This window comes from Oncorhynchus masou, chromosome 15 (assembly GCF_036934945.1).
Source record: "Oncorhynchus masou masou isolate Uvic2021 chromosome 15, UVic_Omas_1.1, whole genome shotgun sequence".
NCBI lineage: Eukaryota > Metazoa > Chordata > Actinopteri > Salmoniformes > Salmonidae > Oncorhynchus > Oncorhynchus masou.
In genome coordinates this window covers 8861422-8877813 of record NC_088226.1, presented here as the reverse complement: position 1 = coordinate 8877813, position 16392 = coordinate 8861422, and the positions used below count along the sequence as shown (strand labels likewise).

General features: G+C 43.2%; 1 protein-coding gene across 1 annotated transcript in view; it reads left to right on the top strand.

Moving 5' to 3' along the window:
- Positions 1-229: 229 nt before the first annotated feature.
- The window catches only part of LOC135555512 (myosin-10-like), a 78264-nt gene continuing 62101 nt past the window's right edge, over positions 230-16392 (top strand). The window contains exons 1-2 of the mRNA XM_064988012.1: positions 230-387; positions 2601-2973. Coding sequence (XP_064844084.1) covers positions 2629-2973 — 345 coding nt within the window. The 5' untranslated portion in view covers positions 230-387; positions 2601-2628. The remainder of the gene's footprint in view (positions 388-2600; positions 2974-16392) is intronic.

Below are 16392 nucleotides of genomic sequence, written 5' to 3'. Positions count from 1 at the left end.
TGCCGTGTATAGACTTTCACAGCTTGATATTATATTCACCTCATGTGGCTTCAGAATAAAAACAGGATTTGTATTTGTTTATCATTAGACGTCTGTTTTTCAGAGGATATCAACACTTGCACGTAAAGCATCACAATGAGCTATTGAATTCGGAGGAGCTGATCTATTGGTCAATATCTATGTCTGCACAACCCATCGTGGGCGGAGTAACAGCGGTCAGATCTATTCGGTTGAGGGGACCCACCATAGGGGCAGTGTCTTTGGTGCAAGCCAAAGCCGAGATAGATGCCTGAATATCAGTTGTGTTGTTCCATAAAGGGGTATTAAAGAGGGAGGTCGGTCTATTCGTGTGAACCGTTGTCCTCGTTTCTTCTCTCACACCACCAGGTAAATTACCAGCTCTTTTAGGAATAATTGTATTCTGCATTGGTTACATTAGCAGCTTGAAAACTGTCCGGCTAGATGGATTTAGGCTACATAGCGCAACTGTGAAGGTACTTGCAATGATGTCGTTATATTATGTTCAGGACTATTGATTACCCAGATACGTTGAATTAAAATATGTTAAAGGAATATATTGCGTTATATTTCTTGAAGGTTTTAAATGAATAAAATAGAAATTAGGACTTTGGAGATGTTGCCACACAAAAATTGACTCCCTTGACCAGTAGAGCTCTCTGCATGATTTCAGATGGTTTCTGTTATCAAAGTGATCGTAAATGTCAGATAACGTGCAGCTATCTGAATCTATGTGATCTATAATAGCGATATAGGTTGTTCGGGGACCTGCTGCTCTAATAAATACATGTTTATTGTCTATGTTGATTGTCATGTGTGGACAGATTGCGTCCCATTCACCACACCGTTACACCAGCGCGCGAGATGACTCTAGTCAAGTTAGCGTAAGACGCGTGTTATTAAACAAGTCAACAATTGTAGGCAGCCTGTCAGGCAAATCAACAACAGAAAAGTTTTTAAAAATGTGGTTCTGTTTGGCACTTACTTCATTCTGAATGCATTTGTTCAACACGATGAATATTCCACCCTAAGGTGAGGAATTGCTTTCCATGTTTGGCTGCAAACGTCTACTTGGATGAGGAACGTGTGATACATTCTGCTGTAAAAAGCAATGATGCTGTAGGCCTATTTGGCGTGTACAGATACAATTTAACAAACATCTGTGTCCTCTGTCCAATATCTGATACAGTGTGGCGGAAACCAATATCATACACAAGAAACACACTTTTGTCGTACTGCAGTAAGCTTTCAAAACGCTTAAAGTATAACCTGGGAGAAATAAAGAAACAATAAGGACGTTGGGTAACCTGTACCATAATGTAGCATCCTTAAAAATAGTCCCTACATTTATGTTGAATACTGTATCCCTGAAAACTGGAAACATCACTGTGATTATTATTATCTGACCCTGCTGGTCATCTATGAACATTTGAACATCGTTGCCATGTTCTGTTATAATCTCCACCTGGCACAGCCGGAAGAGGACTGGCCACCCCTCATAGCCTGGTTCCTCTTTAGGTTTCTTCCTAGGTTCTGGCCTTTCTAGGGTGTTTTTCCTCGGCACCGTGCTTCTACACCTTTGCATTGCTTGCTGTTTGGGGTTTTAGGCTGGGTTTCTGTACAGCACTTTGAGATATCAGCTGATGTAAGAAGGGTTTTATAAATACATTTGATTTGATCAGCTTTCTGTCAAGCCCTCAGAGAGTGGGGAACCTGCGAGAATTCTGGGCTGCTCTGGAAAACACTTAGGCTACCTAGCTACCATTTGTTATCCATTGCTAGGCCTAGTGCAGTGCAGCAGAGTAGACTCATCTCATCCATTTTTGTAAGCATGTAAAATTATGCAACTTTGCACTGTACCTCCCTTCATAACCCTTCATAACCTCCTGAAAATAAGATACAGGTGAGTAAAATGTCCCCACCTAGGCTAGCCAGCAGATCTGACAGCTTGCTTACAGCTGCGCTAGGGTCAGACCACATTCCTATATAGTTTAAGACAGGTTTTCCCAAATTCACAGCTGATTCAAATATCCAACTCATCATCAAGCTTTGAATATTTGAATCGGCTGTGAGTGCTACAGCAAAAAAACTTAATGTGCCCCCGGGGGTGGCCCAGGACCAAGTTTGGGAAACCCTTGATATCTCGCAAAGCCGATGTGCGATATGGCTCGGGAAACACACCTTCCAAAATGGCTGCTGTGGCTTCTTCTACCTAGCATGAGGACGAAAAGGACAGCTTTCTGTAAAAACTAGCAGTAGTTCAGTCTTCTCGGTGTAACAGTTGGGATAATGGGACAATTCTTAGAGTGCAATGCTTTTCTCATCCTTGGATTGAGGTGCGATTTCCGAGCCATATTCGTGCCAGCTTCACGGTGTCTTAATCTACACAGGAATGCTGTCCGACCCCAGTGCAGCTGTAAGCAAGCGGGTCAGATCTGCTGGCTACATCTAGGCTTGAAAAGGGGGTAGCTGTATTGTCACAAAGGAATGCAACCTTGATAAGTGCCATGCCTGAGAGTGCTTAACATTTCATGACAAACATGTTGTTATACTGAGTTTCTGCCTGTCTCTGCCTCTTCCAGGTGGCACTCTTTCTCTGGTACCCCCAAAATGGCTCATCGAAGTGGGCTGGAGGACCCGGAGCGGTACCTGTTTGTGGATCGCGCTGTGGTCTACAACCCGGCCACACAGGCCGACTGGACAGCCAAGAAGGTGGTGTGGATCCCTTCAGAGCGTCATGGTTTTGAGGCGGCCAGTATCAAGGAGGAGCGGGGAGAGGAGGTGGTGGTGGAACTGTCAGAGAATGGCAAGAAGGCCATTGTCAACAAGGACGACATCCAGAAGATGAACCCGCCCAAGTTCAGCAAGGTGGAAGACATGGCCGAGCTCACCTGCCTGAACGAGGCCTCAGTGCTGCACAACCTCAAAGACCGCTACTACTCTGGACTCATCTACGTGAGTGGTTATGTTGTTGTACACAGTTAGAAAAAAGGGTTGCAAAAGGGTTAGGTTCCAGGTAGAACCAAAGGGTTTTGGTTCCAGGTAGAACCCTTTTGAGTTCAATGTAGAACCCTCTGTGGAAAGGGTTCTACCTGGAATGAAAAAGGGTTCTACATAGGGGTTCTCCTATGGGGTCAGCCTGAAAACCCTGTTAGCTTCTAGATAGCACTTTTTTTGTGAGTGTATTCTTATTATACATCTATTCACCTAGAAAGCAAATTCAACCATACTCACACATAATGCACACAGCAGACATTGCTCAATAGTTCAATATTTTAGTTGTTTTTCAGCAACTCTGGCGACGCATACCTTAATTGAGACCCAGACCCCAGAATCCCATGTATTGGTCTCTTGATAATGTTGAGAGGGCCTGGCTCACCTACAGAACCTAACCTCTGGGGAACTCTGAGGAAACAGGGTCTGTGTCTGAATAAGTACTACACACATAAACTGCATACTGATTTTGACGTTTGATCTAGTAGAATTCACTTGTCTTTTCTGACTCACGTGTCTGACAACAGCTGATAATCAGATAAATTGACTGCTGTACCAAAATGAGCGAGTGGCGGGAGTTAACGCAATCAGTTAATGCAATGAGATGACTCATTTGGAGTACTATTTTAGAAATTGCATATACTATAACACTTTCTTTTTTCCGCATTCTATTTAGTATGGCTATTTGGATACGCCTCTCTCTGTCTTGTGGCTTGATTGAAGTTTAAAAAACACACCAAGACTGATCATACTCTATAACCATTTCCAGATAGTTCAGACCGATGGTAAGTTCTCTCTCTGTATCTAGATTACCTGACATCTTCTTTACTTTCACCTTTGTAGGTGACATTTCTACCATAAACATTGGTGGGTCAGTTTGTTTGCATGACCCCATTCCTCGTGGTTGCTCGTTTGATCTCTGAGCTGTCTGTGTCTCATCTAATGGGGTCCCTGGGTATTAAAGCCAACACATTTGGCCCTGTGTGTTGACTGTGGAGCCCCAGGGCAGGGTGGCAGACTGGGAGAGGCACTGGCCCACCTCCTGTCACTGTTGCTGCTGTGCTCTATGCATCTGTGCATCTTTATGGTCGGGAGCCTTTGTCCTCTCACATATAAGCCGTCTGTAGAAAAGACCTCCTACAATCCCAGAATTCCATTAGATGATAGATAGTGTCAGTGATGTATATGATGATGGAGATTTTAGGGAGATTAGGGAGATTTTAAAGCTACCTCTTGCTGTTGGTATCCCATCACTATTTTCCATTCTGTAGTCCGTAAACTTTTTTTTATTTTTATCTAAGCACACCAAAAATCCAACGTCCAAGTTTGCATTGGTTAAATTGCATGCTTTCATTGTTTGTGGCGTTATCTGCAGCTATGTTTCAGTGCAGATGGGTCTAGTTAATGATGTCCTATATACAGTGTATCGTCGTGATCTTGACCCATTTAGTGACATACGTTCCAGGAATAGAATGTGGATTGGTTATCACCTAAGTCATGGTGACTGGGATTCTGGAGGAACTGCAGTCTTTTTGATTTATCTTCTCTACCAGGCTTGATGACGAATTCCACTAGATAATAGCTTTATGTTTCTCCATGTTTCTTGAAGGCTCTCTTCATCTGTGTGTTGTTGAATAATGGCCGTAATGAAAATTAAACTACACTGAACAAAAATATAAACGCAACATGCAACAATTTCAAAGATTTTACTGAATTACAGTTCAAATAAGGAAATCTGTCAATTGAAATAAATTCATTATGCCCTAATCTATGGATTTCACATGACTGGGAATACAGATATGCATCTGTTGGTCACAGATACCTTTTAAAATAAATAGGGGCATGGATCAGAAAATCTGTCAGTATCTGGTGTGACTACCATTTGCCTCATGAGGTACGACACAACTCCTTCACATAGATTTGATCAGGCTGTTGATTGTGGCCTGTGGAATGTTGTCCCACTCCTCTTCAATACCTGTGCAAAGTTGCTGGATATTGGCGGGAACTGAAACACACTTTTGTACACCGATCCAGAGCATCTCAAACATGCTCAGTGGGTGACCTGTCTGGTGAGTATGCAGGCCATGGAAGAACTGGGACGTTTTCAGCTTCCTGGAATTGTGTATAGATCCTTGCGACATGGGTCCGTGCATTATCATGCTGCCCACTGATGTCGGTTTCGACACCGGACTGCAGACAGTTTAAGACCCTGGTGAGGATGACCAGCACGCAGATGAGCTTCCCTGAGACGGTTTTTAACAGCTGGTGTCAGCCGATCCCGCAGGTGAAGAAGCCGGATGTGGAGGTCCAGGGCTGGCGTCGTTACACTTGTTCTGTGGTTGTGAGGCCAGTTGGACGAACTTTCCCCCCTGCTACTCTAACTTCCGCGATGTATACAAAGCCCTCTCCCACCCTCCCTTCCGAAAATCCTTCCACGATGCCATCATATTCCTACCGTCTTATAGACAGAAACTCAAACAGGATGTACCAGTTACTATAACCGTTCAACGCTGGTCAGACCAATTGGAATCTACACTTCAAGATTGTTTTGATCACGCAGCCTGGGGTATGTTCCGATCAGCCTCAAAGAACAACATCGATCGATACGCTGACTCGGTGAGTGAGTTTATAAGGAAGTGTATAGGAGATGTTGTACCCACTGTGACTATTAAAACCTACCCTAACCAGAAACCATGGATGGATGGTGGCATTCGCACAAAACTGAAAGTGCGAAGCACCGCATTTAACCATGAGAATATGGCTGAATATAAACAGTGTAGTTATCAGTGTAGTTATTGCCCCCGCAAGGCAATCAAACAAGTGAAATGCCGGTACAGGGACAAAGTGGAGTCTCAATTCAACAGCTCAGAAACGAGATGTATGTGGCAGGCTCTACAGGAAATCAACGACTATAAAAAGAAAACCAGCCACGTCACGGACACCGACGTCACGCTTCCAGACAAACTAAACACCTTCTTTGCTCGCTTTGAGAATAATACAGTGCCACCATCATGGCCCACTAACAAAGGCTGTGCCCCCACCACTCCTTCTCCAAGGCCGACGTGAGTAAATCATTTAAACGTGTTAACCCTCGCAAGGCTGCTGGCCCAGACGGCATCCCTAGCCGCGTCCTCAGTGCATGCACAGACCAGCTGGCTGGTGTGTTTACGGACATATTCAATCGCTCCCTATCCCAGTCTGCTGTCCCCACATGCTTCAAGATGGCCACCATTGTTCCTGTACCCAAGAAGGCAAAGATAACTGATCTAAATGACTACCGCCCCGTAGCACTCACTTCTATCATCATGAAGTACTTTGAGAGACTGTTCAAGGATCTTATCACCTCCACCTTACCGGCTACCCTAGACCCACTTCAGTTTGCATACCACCCCAACAGGTCCACAGACGATGCAATCGCCATCATACTGCACACTGCCCTATCCCATCTGGACAAGAGGAATACCTATGTAAGAATGCTGTTCATTGACTACAGCTCAGCATTCAACACCATAGTACCCTCCAAGTTCATCAAGTTGGTGGCCCTAGGTCTCAACCCCGCCCTGTGCAATTGGGTCCTAGACTTTCTGACGGGTCGCCCCCAGTTGGTGAACGTAGGAAACAACATTTCCACTTCGCTGACCCTCAACACTGAGGCCCCACAAGGGTGCGTGCTCAGCCCCCTCCAGTACTCCTTGTTCACCTACGTCTGCGTGGCCATGCACGCCTCCAACTCGATCATCAAGTTTGCAGACGACACAACAGTAGTGGGCTTGATTACCAACAACGACGAGACAGCTTATAGGAAAGAGGTGAGAGCACTCGGAGTGTGGTGTCAGTGAAATAACCTCTCACTCAACCGGGGGTAAACTATCTGCCCTCCATGACACTTACAGCACCTGATGTCACAGGAAGGCCAAAAAGATCATCAAGGACAACAACTAACCGAGCCAGTGCATGTTCTCACCGCTACCATCCAGAAGGCGAGGTCACTACAGGTGCATCAAAGCTGGGGCCGAGAGACTGAAAAACAGCTTCTTTCTCAAGGCCATCAGACTGTTAAACCGCAATCACTAACTCAGAGAGGCTGCTGCCTACATTGAGACCCAATCACTGGCCACTTTAATAAATTAATCACAAGTCACTTTAAACAATGCCACTTTAAATAATTCACTTTAATAATGTTTACATATCTTACATTACTCATATCATATGTACAGTATATACTGTATTTTATACCATCTATTGCACCTTACCTATGCCGCTCGGCCATCGCTCATCCATATATTTATATGTACATATTCTCATTCACCCCTTTAGATTCATTTGTATTAGGTAGTTGTTAGATATTACTGCATTGTCGGCACTAGAAGCACAAGCATTTTGCTACACTCGCATTAACATTGGTAACCATGTGTATGTGACCAATAAAGATTGATTTGGTTTTCCAGGAGTGTGTAATGCGGTTTGCCAGTACCAGTGATTAGTTGAGCGCCGGAGATTGGGAAGGGAGTAGGCGTGACATAAATGAAGAATATATTTGTGTCAGTGGGAGAGTGCCCCAGCCCCAGGAGGTGACCTCCCCCCACATTGGGGCATAACCCATCCCCAGCTGCGCTGTACGCTGCTGCCCCAGGCTTTGTGTGTCTGAGCTAGGCTTGGTGTGCAGAGGGAGCCCCCTGGGTAATGTGGCTCTGTGCGTTGTGGTCAGTCCCTCAGTGAGGCCCCAGTATGGCTTGGTGGCGTAGCCTTGGCTCCATGTGAAGTCAGGGAGTTGAGCCAGTCCAGTGGGTAACAGGCTAACCGGAACGCTAGCTAGTGACGCTACAACCAGGCCTTTGTGTCAGCATATAATCCCCAGCTGTCAGAAAGCATCAGCATTCTTTCATGAAAACAGCGTCTGTCTGTCTCCCGCCCACTTCATTGCAATGTGTCTGACTGTCCTGTCTCCTTTCCTGCACTCACTCTCTAATTTACGATTTCTCTTTTCTCTGTCCTAATGCTCTGCCCAATGCCAATAACCTTATTCCTGCACTTCTTTAGGTGTTTAAAATGTTTGATTGATCAAACATTGAATAAATGTATTGCAGTCTTGGCTGAGCTTCTGTACTTGTGGAGGCCAGCTGCCTCTTGGTTGACAGGATGTAGGTGGTATCACTAATGGAAAACCCCCACTAATTAGCTGTCTTGTCATTCTTGTTTGGCTGATATGTTTCTTTATTGAGGTTCAAGAACAAGCTTTCACTTGCTACGTGCATGCATAAAGGGTACATTAACCCTCTCTCAAGAGTGGCATTGTGTTCAGGCCTCCCACATAGTCTTATCTTGAGTCTTTTGTTGTTGTCATGGCATTGCCCTTGTTCCATGGAGAACTATTTTGCATGTAAACATCTTAGGTGTTACCATAAACTTGGCGCACGCACACACACACACACACACACACTCTCCATGGATACCAAACCAGCACCAGGCTTTTCATGGATCATCATGCAGTTATCAGTGGTTATTTTTGAATTAAATTATCCAGAAAGAGTGAGCAACAGTTTCTTTTTTTTAATAAAAAATCTTCTGTTTTGAGAATTTCTGAGTAGCTTTGTGTTTAAGCTGGTGGTTAAGGTCATGGGTTAAGAGCTATATAACGTTAGTGCCATGCATTTACAGTATATGCCACAATTCCACCAAGGCATAGCTCTCTTTCTTTCAGTTTCCCCTGGTATTATTAATATGATTATGTTAAAAGCCCATTACATTATCAAATCAAGATAGTTGAACACCCTGCTATTGGCTTGACACTCTTTTTCATTCAATAGCTCTGCACAAAGATTATTGATCATATTTCAAAGCATACTTTGAAGGGTTATTAGCTTTAATGAATATGCACTGTCAAGGTCATTCTCCTCAGATCAATGGACTAGGCCGTCCTCACCTTGCTGCAGTAGGGGTGCTATTAATTCCAAATGGCAGATGCAAGTGACTGTTATGTCTGCTGTTGCCTGTGGGTTTCTCAGCTGTTACTAAGCCACTGCATCCCCGGATCCGATTTCACAGTGGAAATATCCCCTTCCCTGGAGCATGGTGCATGGAGAGCAGGCTAACCTGACCTACTTCCTCCAGCAGCAGGCCTGGCCTACCACTCCGTCCTCTGCTGAAGAGGCTGCTGCCTCCAACCCCTCCTGAGAGTGGGGAGGTAAGGGGAGGTAAGGGGAGGTAAGGGGAGGTAAGGGGAGGGAAGGGAAGGGAGGGAAGGGAGAGGGATTCCCATTTTGGGGAGAGGGAGAAAGAGAGGCCTCCTAAGTAGACTGTACTGCAGAATGCATTTATTTGTGTTATGCAACATAACTGAATTTGTGACTGGAGACAAATGATGCATCCATAAGGTATTGTAGGTCTACCCAGAGTAATGGCAAACCTAAACGCAAAAACTCTCCTGCAATGTTGACAGTGTTAACTTGATATTGACACACACTCACATTTAACCTGAAAGTAAGCATAATATGTATGATAGGAAAGTGTTATTTTGAATCAATACTGTTGATTATGTTATTATAGAGTTATTATCAGGAATAAACAAGATAAACATTGTTGTTTCATCCTGGTCTGGTGTCTAACCATCTCGACCCTGCTGCAGTCTGGTGGGATGCTACAGTAGGCCCTGAGATTATTGCTGTGGGTGCAGCCAGGTAGGTCTGCCTAGGCAGCTGCCTGGGTCCTGCACGTCACAGAGGCACCGCCACATTATTAATAGCTCCTGCTTTCAGATCAAGGGAATCCATTTTTAATTATCTACAAAATGGAGCTTCAAGTTAGAATTACAGAGGGCTGTTTTTTTCTATTCACCTCCCCTAAGGTTTAGAAGGAGTGAGAGGAGGCTGATAGAATCATTATGCCCTGCTTCTCTACCAACAGAGATTCTTGTCAGCTCAGCTGCCTCACAGACCAGCTCCGATGAACTGAGACCACCTCTCTCCTTCCGTTCCCCTCTGTCTATCTCCTTACAGCCCACTCTCTCTCTGTTTCTCTCTCTTCCTCTCCCTATGTCATTGTCAGTGTTTGGCAAGGCATTCCCCTGAAAAGGCTGACTGGGCTCTTCTTACATTATGAGCATGCTCTCCAGGGCCGCTTGTCGGTGGCTAGGCTGCTGAGTCATTATCCTTCTGCCTTAATTGCTTGGCTGACTCCTGATTGTTAGACAGGGTTGCATCTTGTGGCTTCACAAATAGACAACCCATGGGCTTCACCCCCGAGGTTTTGGATAAGGTCAAGTAAGCCATATATTTAGGTGATCTCATAAAAATATAATTATTTATTATTATATTTCTATTGTGGTCACCTCTGCCCATTGCCTTATCCAGACCCGTGGAAGAGGTGAACGGAGCCACTAGGCCTTAGGCATGAAATAAGAGTTCTTGAAACAATTAGAAGCCTTTTAAACAGAGGCTCTGTCAGTCATGTTTGGTGTGTTATAGATACCTCTGTGTGTTCTATGAACTTACTCTCCCTCTCCCCAAAGGGGTTCATTGGCATGTGAAATGGATAATAAACAAGAGAAACAAACAGTGAACATTACACTCTCAAAATGTTATAGCTATGTACAATTAAAGTACAAAAGGGAAAATAAGTAAACATAAATATGGGTTGTATTTATGACGGTGTTTGTTCTTCACTGGTTGTCCTTTTGTTGTGGCAACTGGCCACAAATCTTGCTGCTGTGATGGCACACTGTGGTATTTCACCTCATAGATATGGGAGTTTATCAAAATTTGATTTGCTTTCAAATTCTTTGTGGGCCTGTGTAATCTGAGGGAAATATGTTTCTCTAATATGGTCATATATTTGGCAGCTCAGCTTCCACCTCGAATCAAATTGTATTTGTCACATGCGCTGAATACAACAGGTGTCGACCATACCGTGAAATGCTTACTTACAAGCCCTTAACCAACAATGCAGTTTTGAGAAAAATAAGAGTTAAGAAAAGATTGACTAAATAAACTAAAGTAAAAAGAAAGTAACACAATAAAATAACAATAATCAGGCTAAAGTACCGAGTCAATGTGTGGGGTTACAGGTAAGTCGAGGTAATTGAGGTAATATCTACATGTAGGCAGTGGTAAAGTGACTATGCATAGTTAATAAACAGTGAGTGGCAGCAACGTAAAAATTTAAAAAAAACGGGTGTCAATGCAAATAATCCAGGTGGCTATTTGATGAACTGTTCAGCAGTCTTATGGCTTGGGGGTAGAAGCTGTTAAGGAGCCTTTTGGATCTAGACTTGGCCCTCCGGTACCACTTGCCCTAACCCTATGACTCGGGTGGCTGGAGTCTTTTACCATTTTTAGATCCTTCCTCTGACACTGCCTGGTATAGATGTCAAATCAAATGTTATTTGTCACATACACATGGTTAGCAGATGTTAATGTGAGTGTAGCGAAATGCTTAATATTTTGTGAGTGTAATGTTCACTGTTAATTTCTGATTTTTTTTATTTCTCTTTTGTTTATTATCTATTTCACTTGCTTTGGCCATGCCAATTAACCCCTGTCTTGTCTTGTACTGGGCACTACCTTCTGTAGAGCCTTGCGGTTGGATGCCGAGTAGTTGCCTTACCAGGCGGTGATGCAACGAGTCAGGATGCTCTTGATGGTGCAGCTGTAGAACCTTTTGAGGCCCCATGCCAAGTCTGCCTACGGCGCCCTCTCTCAATAGCAATGCTTACGGAGTCTGTACATAGTCAAAGCTTTCCTTCATTTTGGGTCAGTCATAGTGGTCAGGTATTCTGCCACTGTATACTCTCTGTTTAGGGCCAAATAGCATTCCAGTTTTCTCTTTTTTTTTTTTTAGTACGTTTTATCCAATGTGTCAAGTAGTTATCTTTTTGTTTACTCATGATTTGGTTGGGTCTAATTGTGTTGCCGTCCTGGGGCTTTGTGGGGTCTGTTTGTGAACAGAGCCCCAGGACAAGCTTGCTTAGGGGACATTCTCTAGGTTATCCTCTCTGTAGGTGATGGCTTTGTTTGTAGAAGATTTGAGAATTGCTTCCTTTTAGGTGTTTGTAGAATTTAAGGGCTCTTTTCTGGAATTTGATTGTCAGCCGGTCTCGTCCTAATTCTGCTCTGCATCCCCCCCCCCGCCCCACGCCATTGTATTGTACTTGACGTGTGTGATAAGGGTGGAATTACACTGATCTTTCACTTAAAATGTATGCCAAACAAAAACCATTGATTTAAGAAACCATAAAACTCTGTTTGATAACAAAATTGTGGTAACATCTTCATGTTTCCACATTTTTTAAAAACCCTGTTATATCTCTGCTCAAAATGTAAGATTCAATGATGTATGCCGAAAGAATGGGGTGTCAGCTAGGACATGACACATTGAGTTTGAAAAAATCTATTTTTGTTATTGAATAGTAGTAAGTGAAGTGGATCTACACCCAGTAATGGAATTGCAGTAATGTAATTTCATAATGGGTCCCTAATACAGTATGTACTATACAGAAATGCATAATTATGGACATGAATGTCATTCTCTTCATGGTGAGGTACATACACATATAAATATACAATATCCTCCGTTACGTATTTGGATATTATTCTAAACCCTGGCCATTTATTTTAATGAGCTCTGCCCCCAAACAAGATCAAATTTGAACCAATCATAGACATCTAAGTTTGGACATCAAAATACAGCACAGTAGAGCACAGTACAACACAGAACAGTACAATAGAATACAGTACATTATAGTCTACTCTGCTGTAGTGTACTGAACTATATGCTACTTTTCTTTACTGTGCTGTACAGTACTGTGCTGTCCAAACTTGTGAACCCAACTGTGGTTTGTGACTACTATGATTTCCCATTTTAGCCAATTCAATTCCAGAAATTTCATGACCAATTTCTGAAATTCCGTTACAGATTTTGGTAACGGAATTCCGAGTTTTAATCACTTAATAATTAATGACAATAAAATCATGAAAAACACTAACTAATTGCAAGTCAACCTTTACTTGTTACTTCTATGAAGTTTCTCTCCTTTCTCTCCTCATGACAGAGAGAAAGGAGAACATATCTTAAAGATATGTGGGGGTTTTTGTAATGGGATTCCAAGGCAGAACAATTTCTCCAAAATGAAATATAAGTGTTGATATTAGTTGGCAGGGGTCTTTAGCTCAAAATTAGTGTGTTTTGATGTATTTCTAATACCTTAAGACTATTTCTTGTTTGTTTTCTAAGACTCCTTTTCCATCTGTTTGACCAGAAATCAAAGTCTTAGCTTATTCCAATTTGTTTGTATTGAAAATGGTTGAAAAATTTCACAAAAATATAGACTATTAGTTTTCATTTGACACCCAATTGATGTGCTCCTATGAAATTAGCAAGTTGGTGCTCATGGGTTCTTTTCTATGGAAATGTCCTTATGTCATATCAAATCAAACTTTATTTGTCACAAGCTCCGAATACAACATGTGTAGACCTTACAGTGTAATGCTTACTTACAGTCCCTTAACCAACAGTGCAGTTCAAGATAGAGCTAAGAAAATATTTACCAAATAAACGAATGTAAATGATAATAAAAAGTAACACAATAACAATAACGAGACTATATACAGGGGGTTCCGGTACCGAGTCAATGTGCGGGGGTACAGGTGGGTTGAGGTAATTTGTACATGTAGGTAGGGGTAAAGTGACTATGCATAGATAATAAACAGTGAGTAGCAGCAGTGTACAACACAAATGGGGGATCAATGTAAATAATCCGGTGGCCATTTCATTAGTTGTTCAGGTGTCTTATGGCTTGGGGGTAGAAGCTGTTAAGGAGCCTTTTGGTCCTAGACTTGGCGTTCCAGAAGCGCTTGCTGTGCGGTAAGTCGCTCTGGATAAGAGCGTCTGCTAAATGACTTAAATGTAAATGGTAGCAGAGAGAACAGTCTAACTCTGATGCCGCCTAGTATAGAGATCCTGGACGGCAGGAAGCTTGGCCCCAGTGATGTACTTGACCTTACGCACTACCCTCTGTAGCGCCTTTCGGTCAGATGCCGAGCAGTTACCATACCAGGCGGTGATGCAACTGGTCAGGATGATCTCGATGGTGCAGCTATAGAACTTTTTGAGGATCTGGGGACCCATGCCAAATCTTTTCAGAAAGCAAATTGGAGTGGGTCTAGGGAGGCTGATGTTGATGTGAGCCATGACCAGCCTTTCAAAGCACTTCATGGCTACTGACGTGGGTACTACGGGGCGGTAATTATTTAGGCAGGTTACCTTCACTTCCTTTGTCACAGAGGCTATGGTGGTCTGCTTGAAACATGTCAGTATTACAGACTCGGTCAGGGAGAGGTTGAAAATGTCAGTGAAGACACTTACCAGTTGGTCCTCGCATGCTTTGAGTACATGTCCTGTTAATCAGTCTGGCCCCGCGGCTTTGTGAATGTTGACCTCTTTAAAGGTCTTGCTCACATCAGCTACCAAGAGAGTTATCACACAGTCATCCAGAACAGCTGGTGCTCTCATGCATTCTTCAGTGTTGCTTGTCTCAAAGCGAGCATAAAAGGCATTTAGTTCGCGTCACTAGGCAGCTCGCAGCTGGGTTTCCAGTTTTTAGTCCGTAATAGTTTTCAAGCCCTGCCACATCTGACGAGCGTCAGAGCCGGTGTAATAAGATTCAATATAATCCTATATTGACGCTTTGCTTGTTTGATGTTTTGTTTGGGGACATAGCAGGATTTCTTATAAGCGTTCGGATTAGTGTCTAGCTCCTTGAAAGCGGCAGCTCTAGCCTTTAGCTCAGTGCGGATGTTGCCTGTAATATATGGGATATGTACAGTGCCTTGCGAAAGTATTCGGCCCCCTTAAGTTAATACTTTGTAGCGCCACCTTTTGCTGCGATTACAGCTGTAAGTCGCTTGGGGTATGTCTCTATCAGTTTTGCACATCGAGAGACTGAATTTTTTTCCCATTCCTCCTTGCAAAACAGCTCGAGCTCAGTGAGGTTGGATGGAGAGCATTTGTGAACAGCAGTTTTCAGTTCTTTCCACAGATTCTCGATTGGATTCAGGTCTGGACTTTGACTTGGCCATTCTAACACCTGGATATTTTTATTTTTGAACCATTCCATTGTAGATTTTGCTTTATGTTTTGGATCATTGTCTTGTTGGAAGACAAATCTCCGTCCCAGTCTCAGGTCTTTTGCAGACTCCATCAGGTTTTCTTCCAGAATGGTCCTGTATTTGAATCCATCCATCTTCCCATCAATTTTACCCATCTTCCCTGTCCCTGCTGAAGAAAAGCAGGCCCAAACCATGATGCTGCCACCACCATGTTTGACAGTGGCGATGGTGTGTTCATGGTGATGAGCTGTGTTGCTTTTACGCCAAACATAACGTTTTGCATTGTTGCCAAAAAGTTCCATTTTGGTTTCATCTGACCAGAGCACCTTCTTCCACATGTTTGGTGTGTATCCCAGGTGGCTTGTTGCAAACTTTAAACAACACTTTTTATGGATATTTTTAAGAAATGGCTTTCTTCTTGCCACTCTTCCATAAAGGCCAGATTTGTGCAATATACGACTGATTGTTGTCCTATGGACAGAGTCTCCCACCTCAGCTGTAGATCTCTGCAGTTCATCCAGAGTGATCATGGGCCTCTTGGCTGCATCTCTGATCAGTCTTCTCCTTGTATGAGCTGAAAGTTTAGAGGGACGGCCAGGTCTTGGTAGATTTGCAGTGGTCTGATACTCCTTCCATTTCAATATTATCGCTTGCACAGTGCTCCTTGGGATGTTTAAAGCTTGGGAAATCTTTTTGTATCCAAATCCGGCTTTACACTTCTTCACAACAGTATCTCGGACCTGCCTGGTGTGTTCTTTGTTCTTCATGATGCTCTCTGCGCTTTTAACGGACCTCTGAGACTATCACAGTGCAGGTGCATTCATACGGAGACTTGATTACACACAGGTGGATTGTATTTATCATCATTAGTCATTTAGGTCAACATTGGATCATTCAGAGATCCTCACTGAACTTCTGGAGAGAGTTTGCTGCACAAAGTAAAGGGGCTGAATAATTTTGCACGCCCAATTTTTCAGTTTTTGATTTGTTAAAAAAGTTTGAAATATCCAATAAATGTCGTTCCACTTCATGATTGTGTCCCACTTGTTGTTGATTCTTCACAAAAAAATACAGTTTTATATCTTTATGTTTGAAGCCTGAAATGTGGCAAAAGGTCGCAAAGTTCAAGGGGGCCGAATACTTACGCAAGGCACTGTATGTACGGTCACTGTGGGGATGACGTCGTCGATGCACTTATTGAGGAAGCCGATGACCGAGGTGGTATACTTCTCAATGCCATTTGATGAATCCCAGAACATATTCCAGTCTGCGCTAGCAA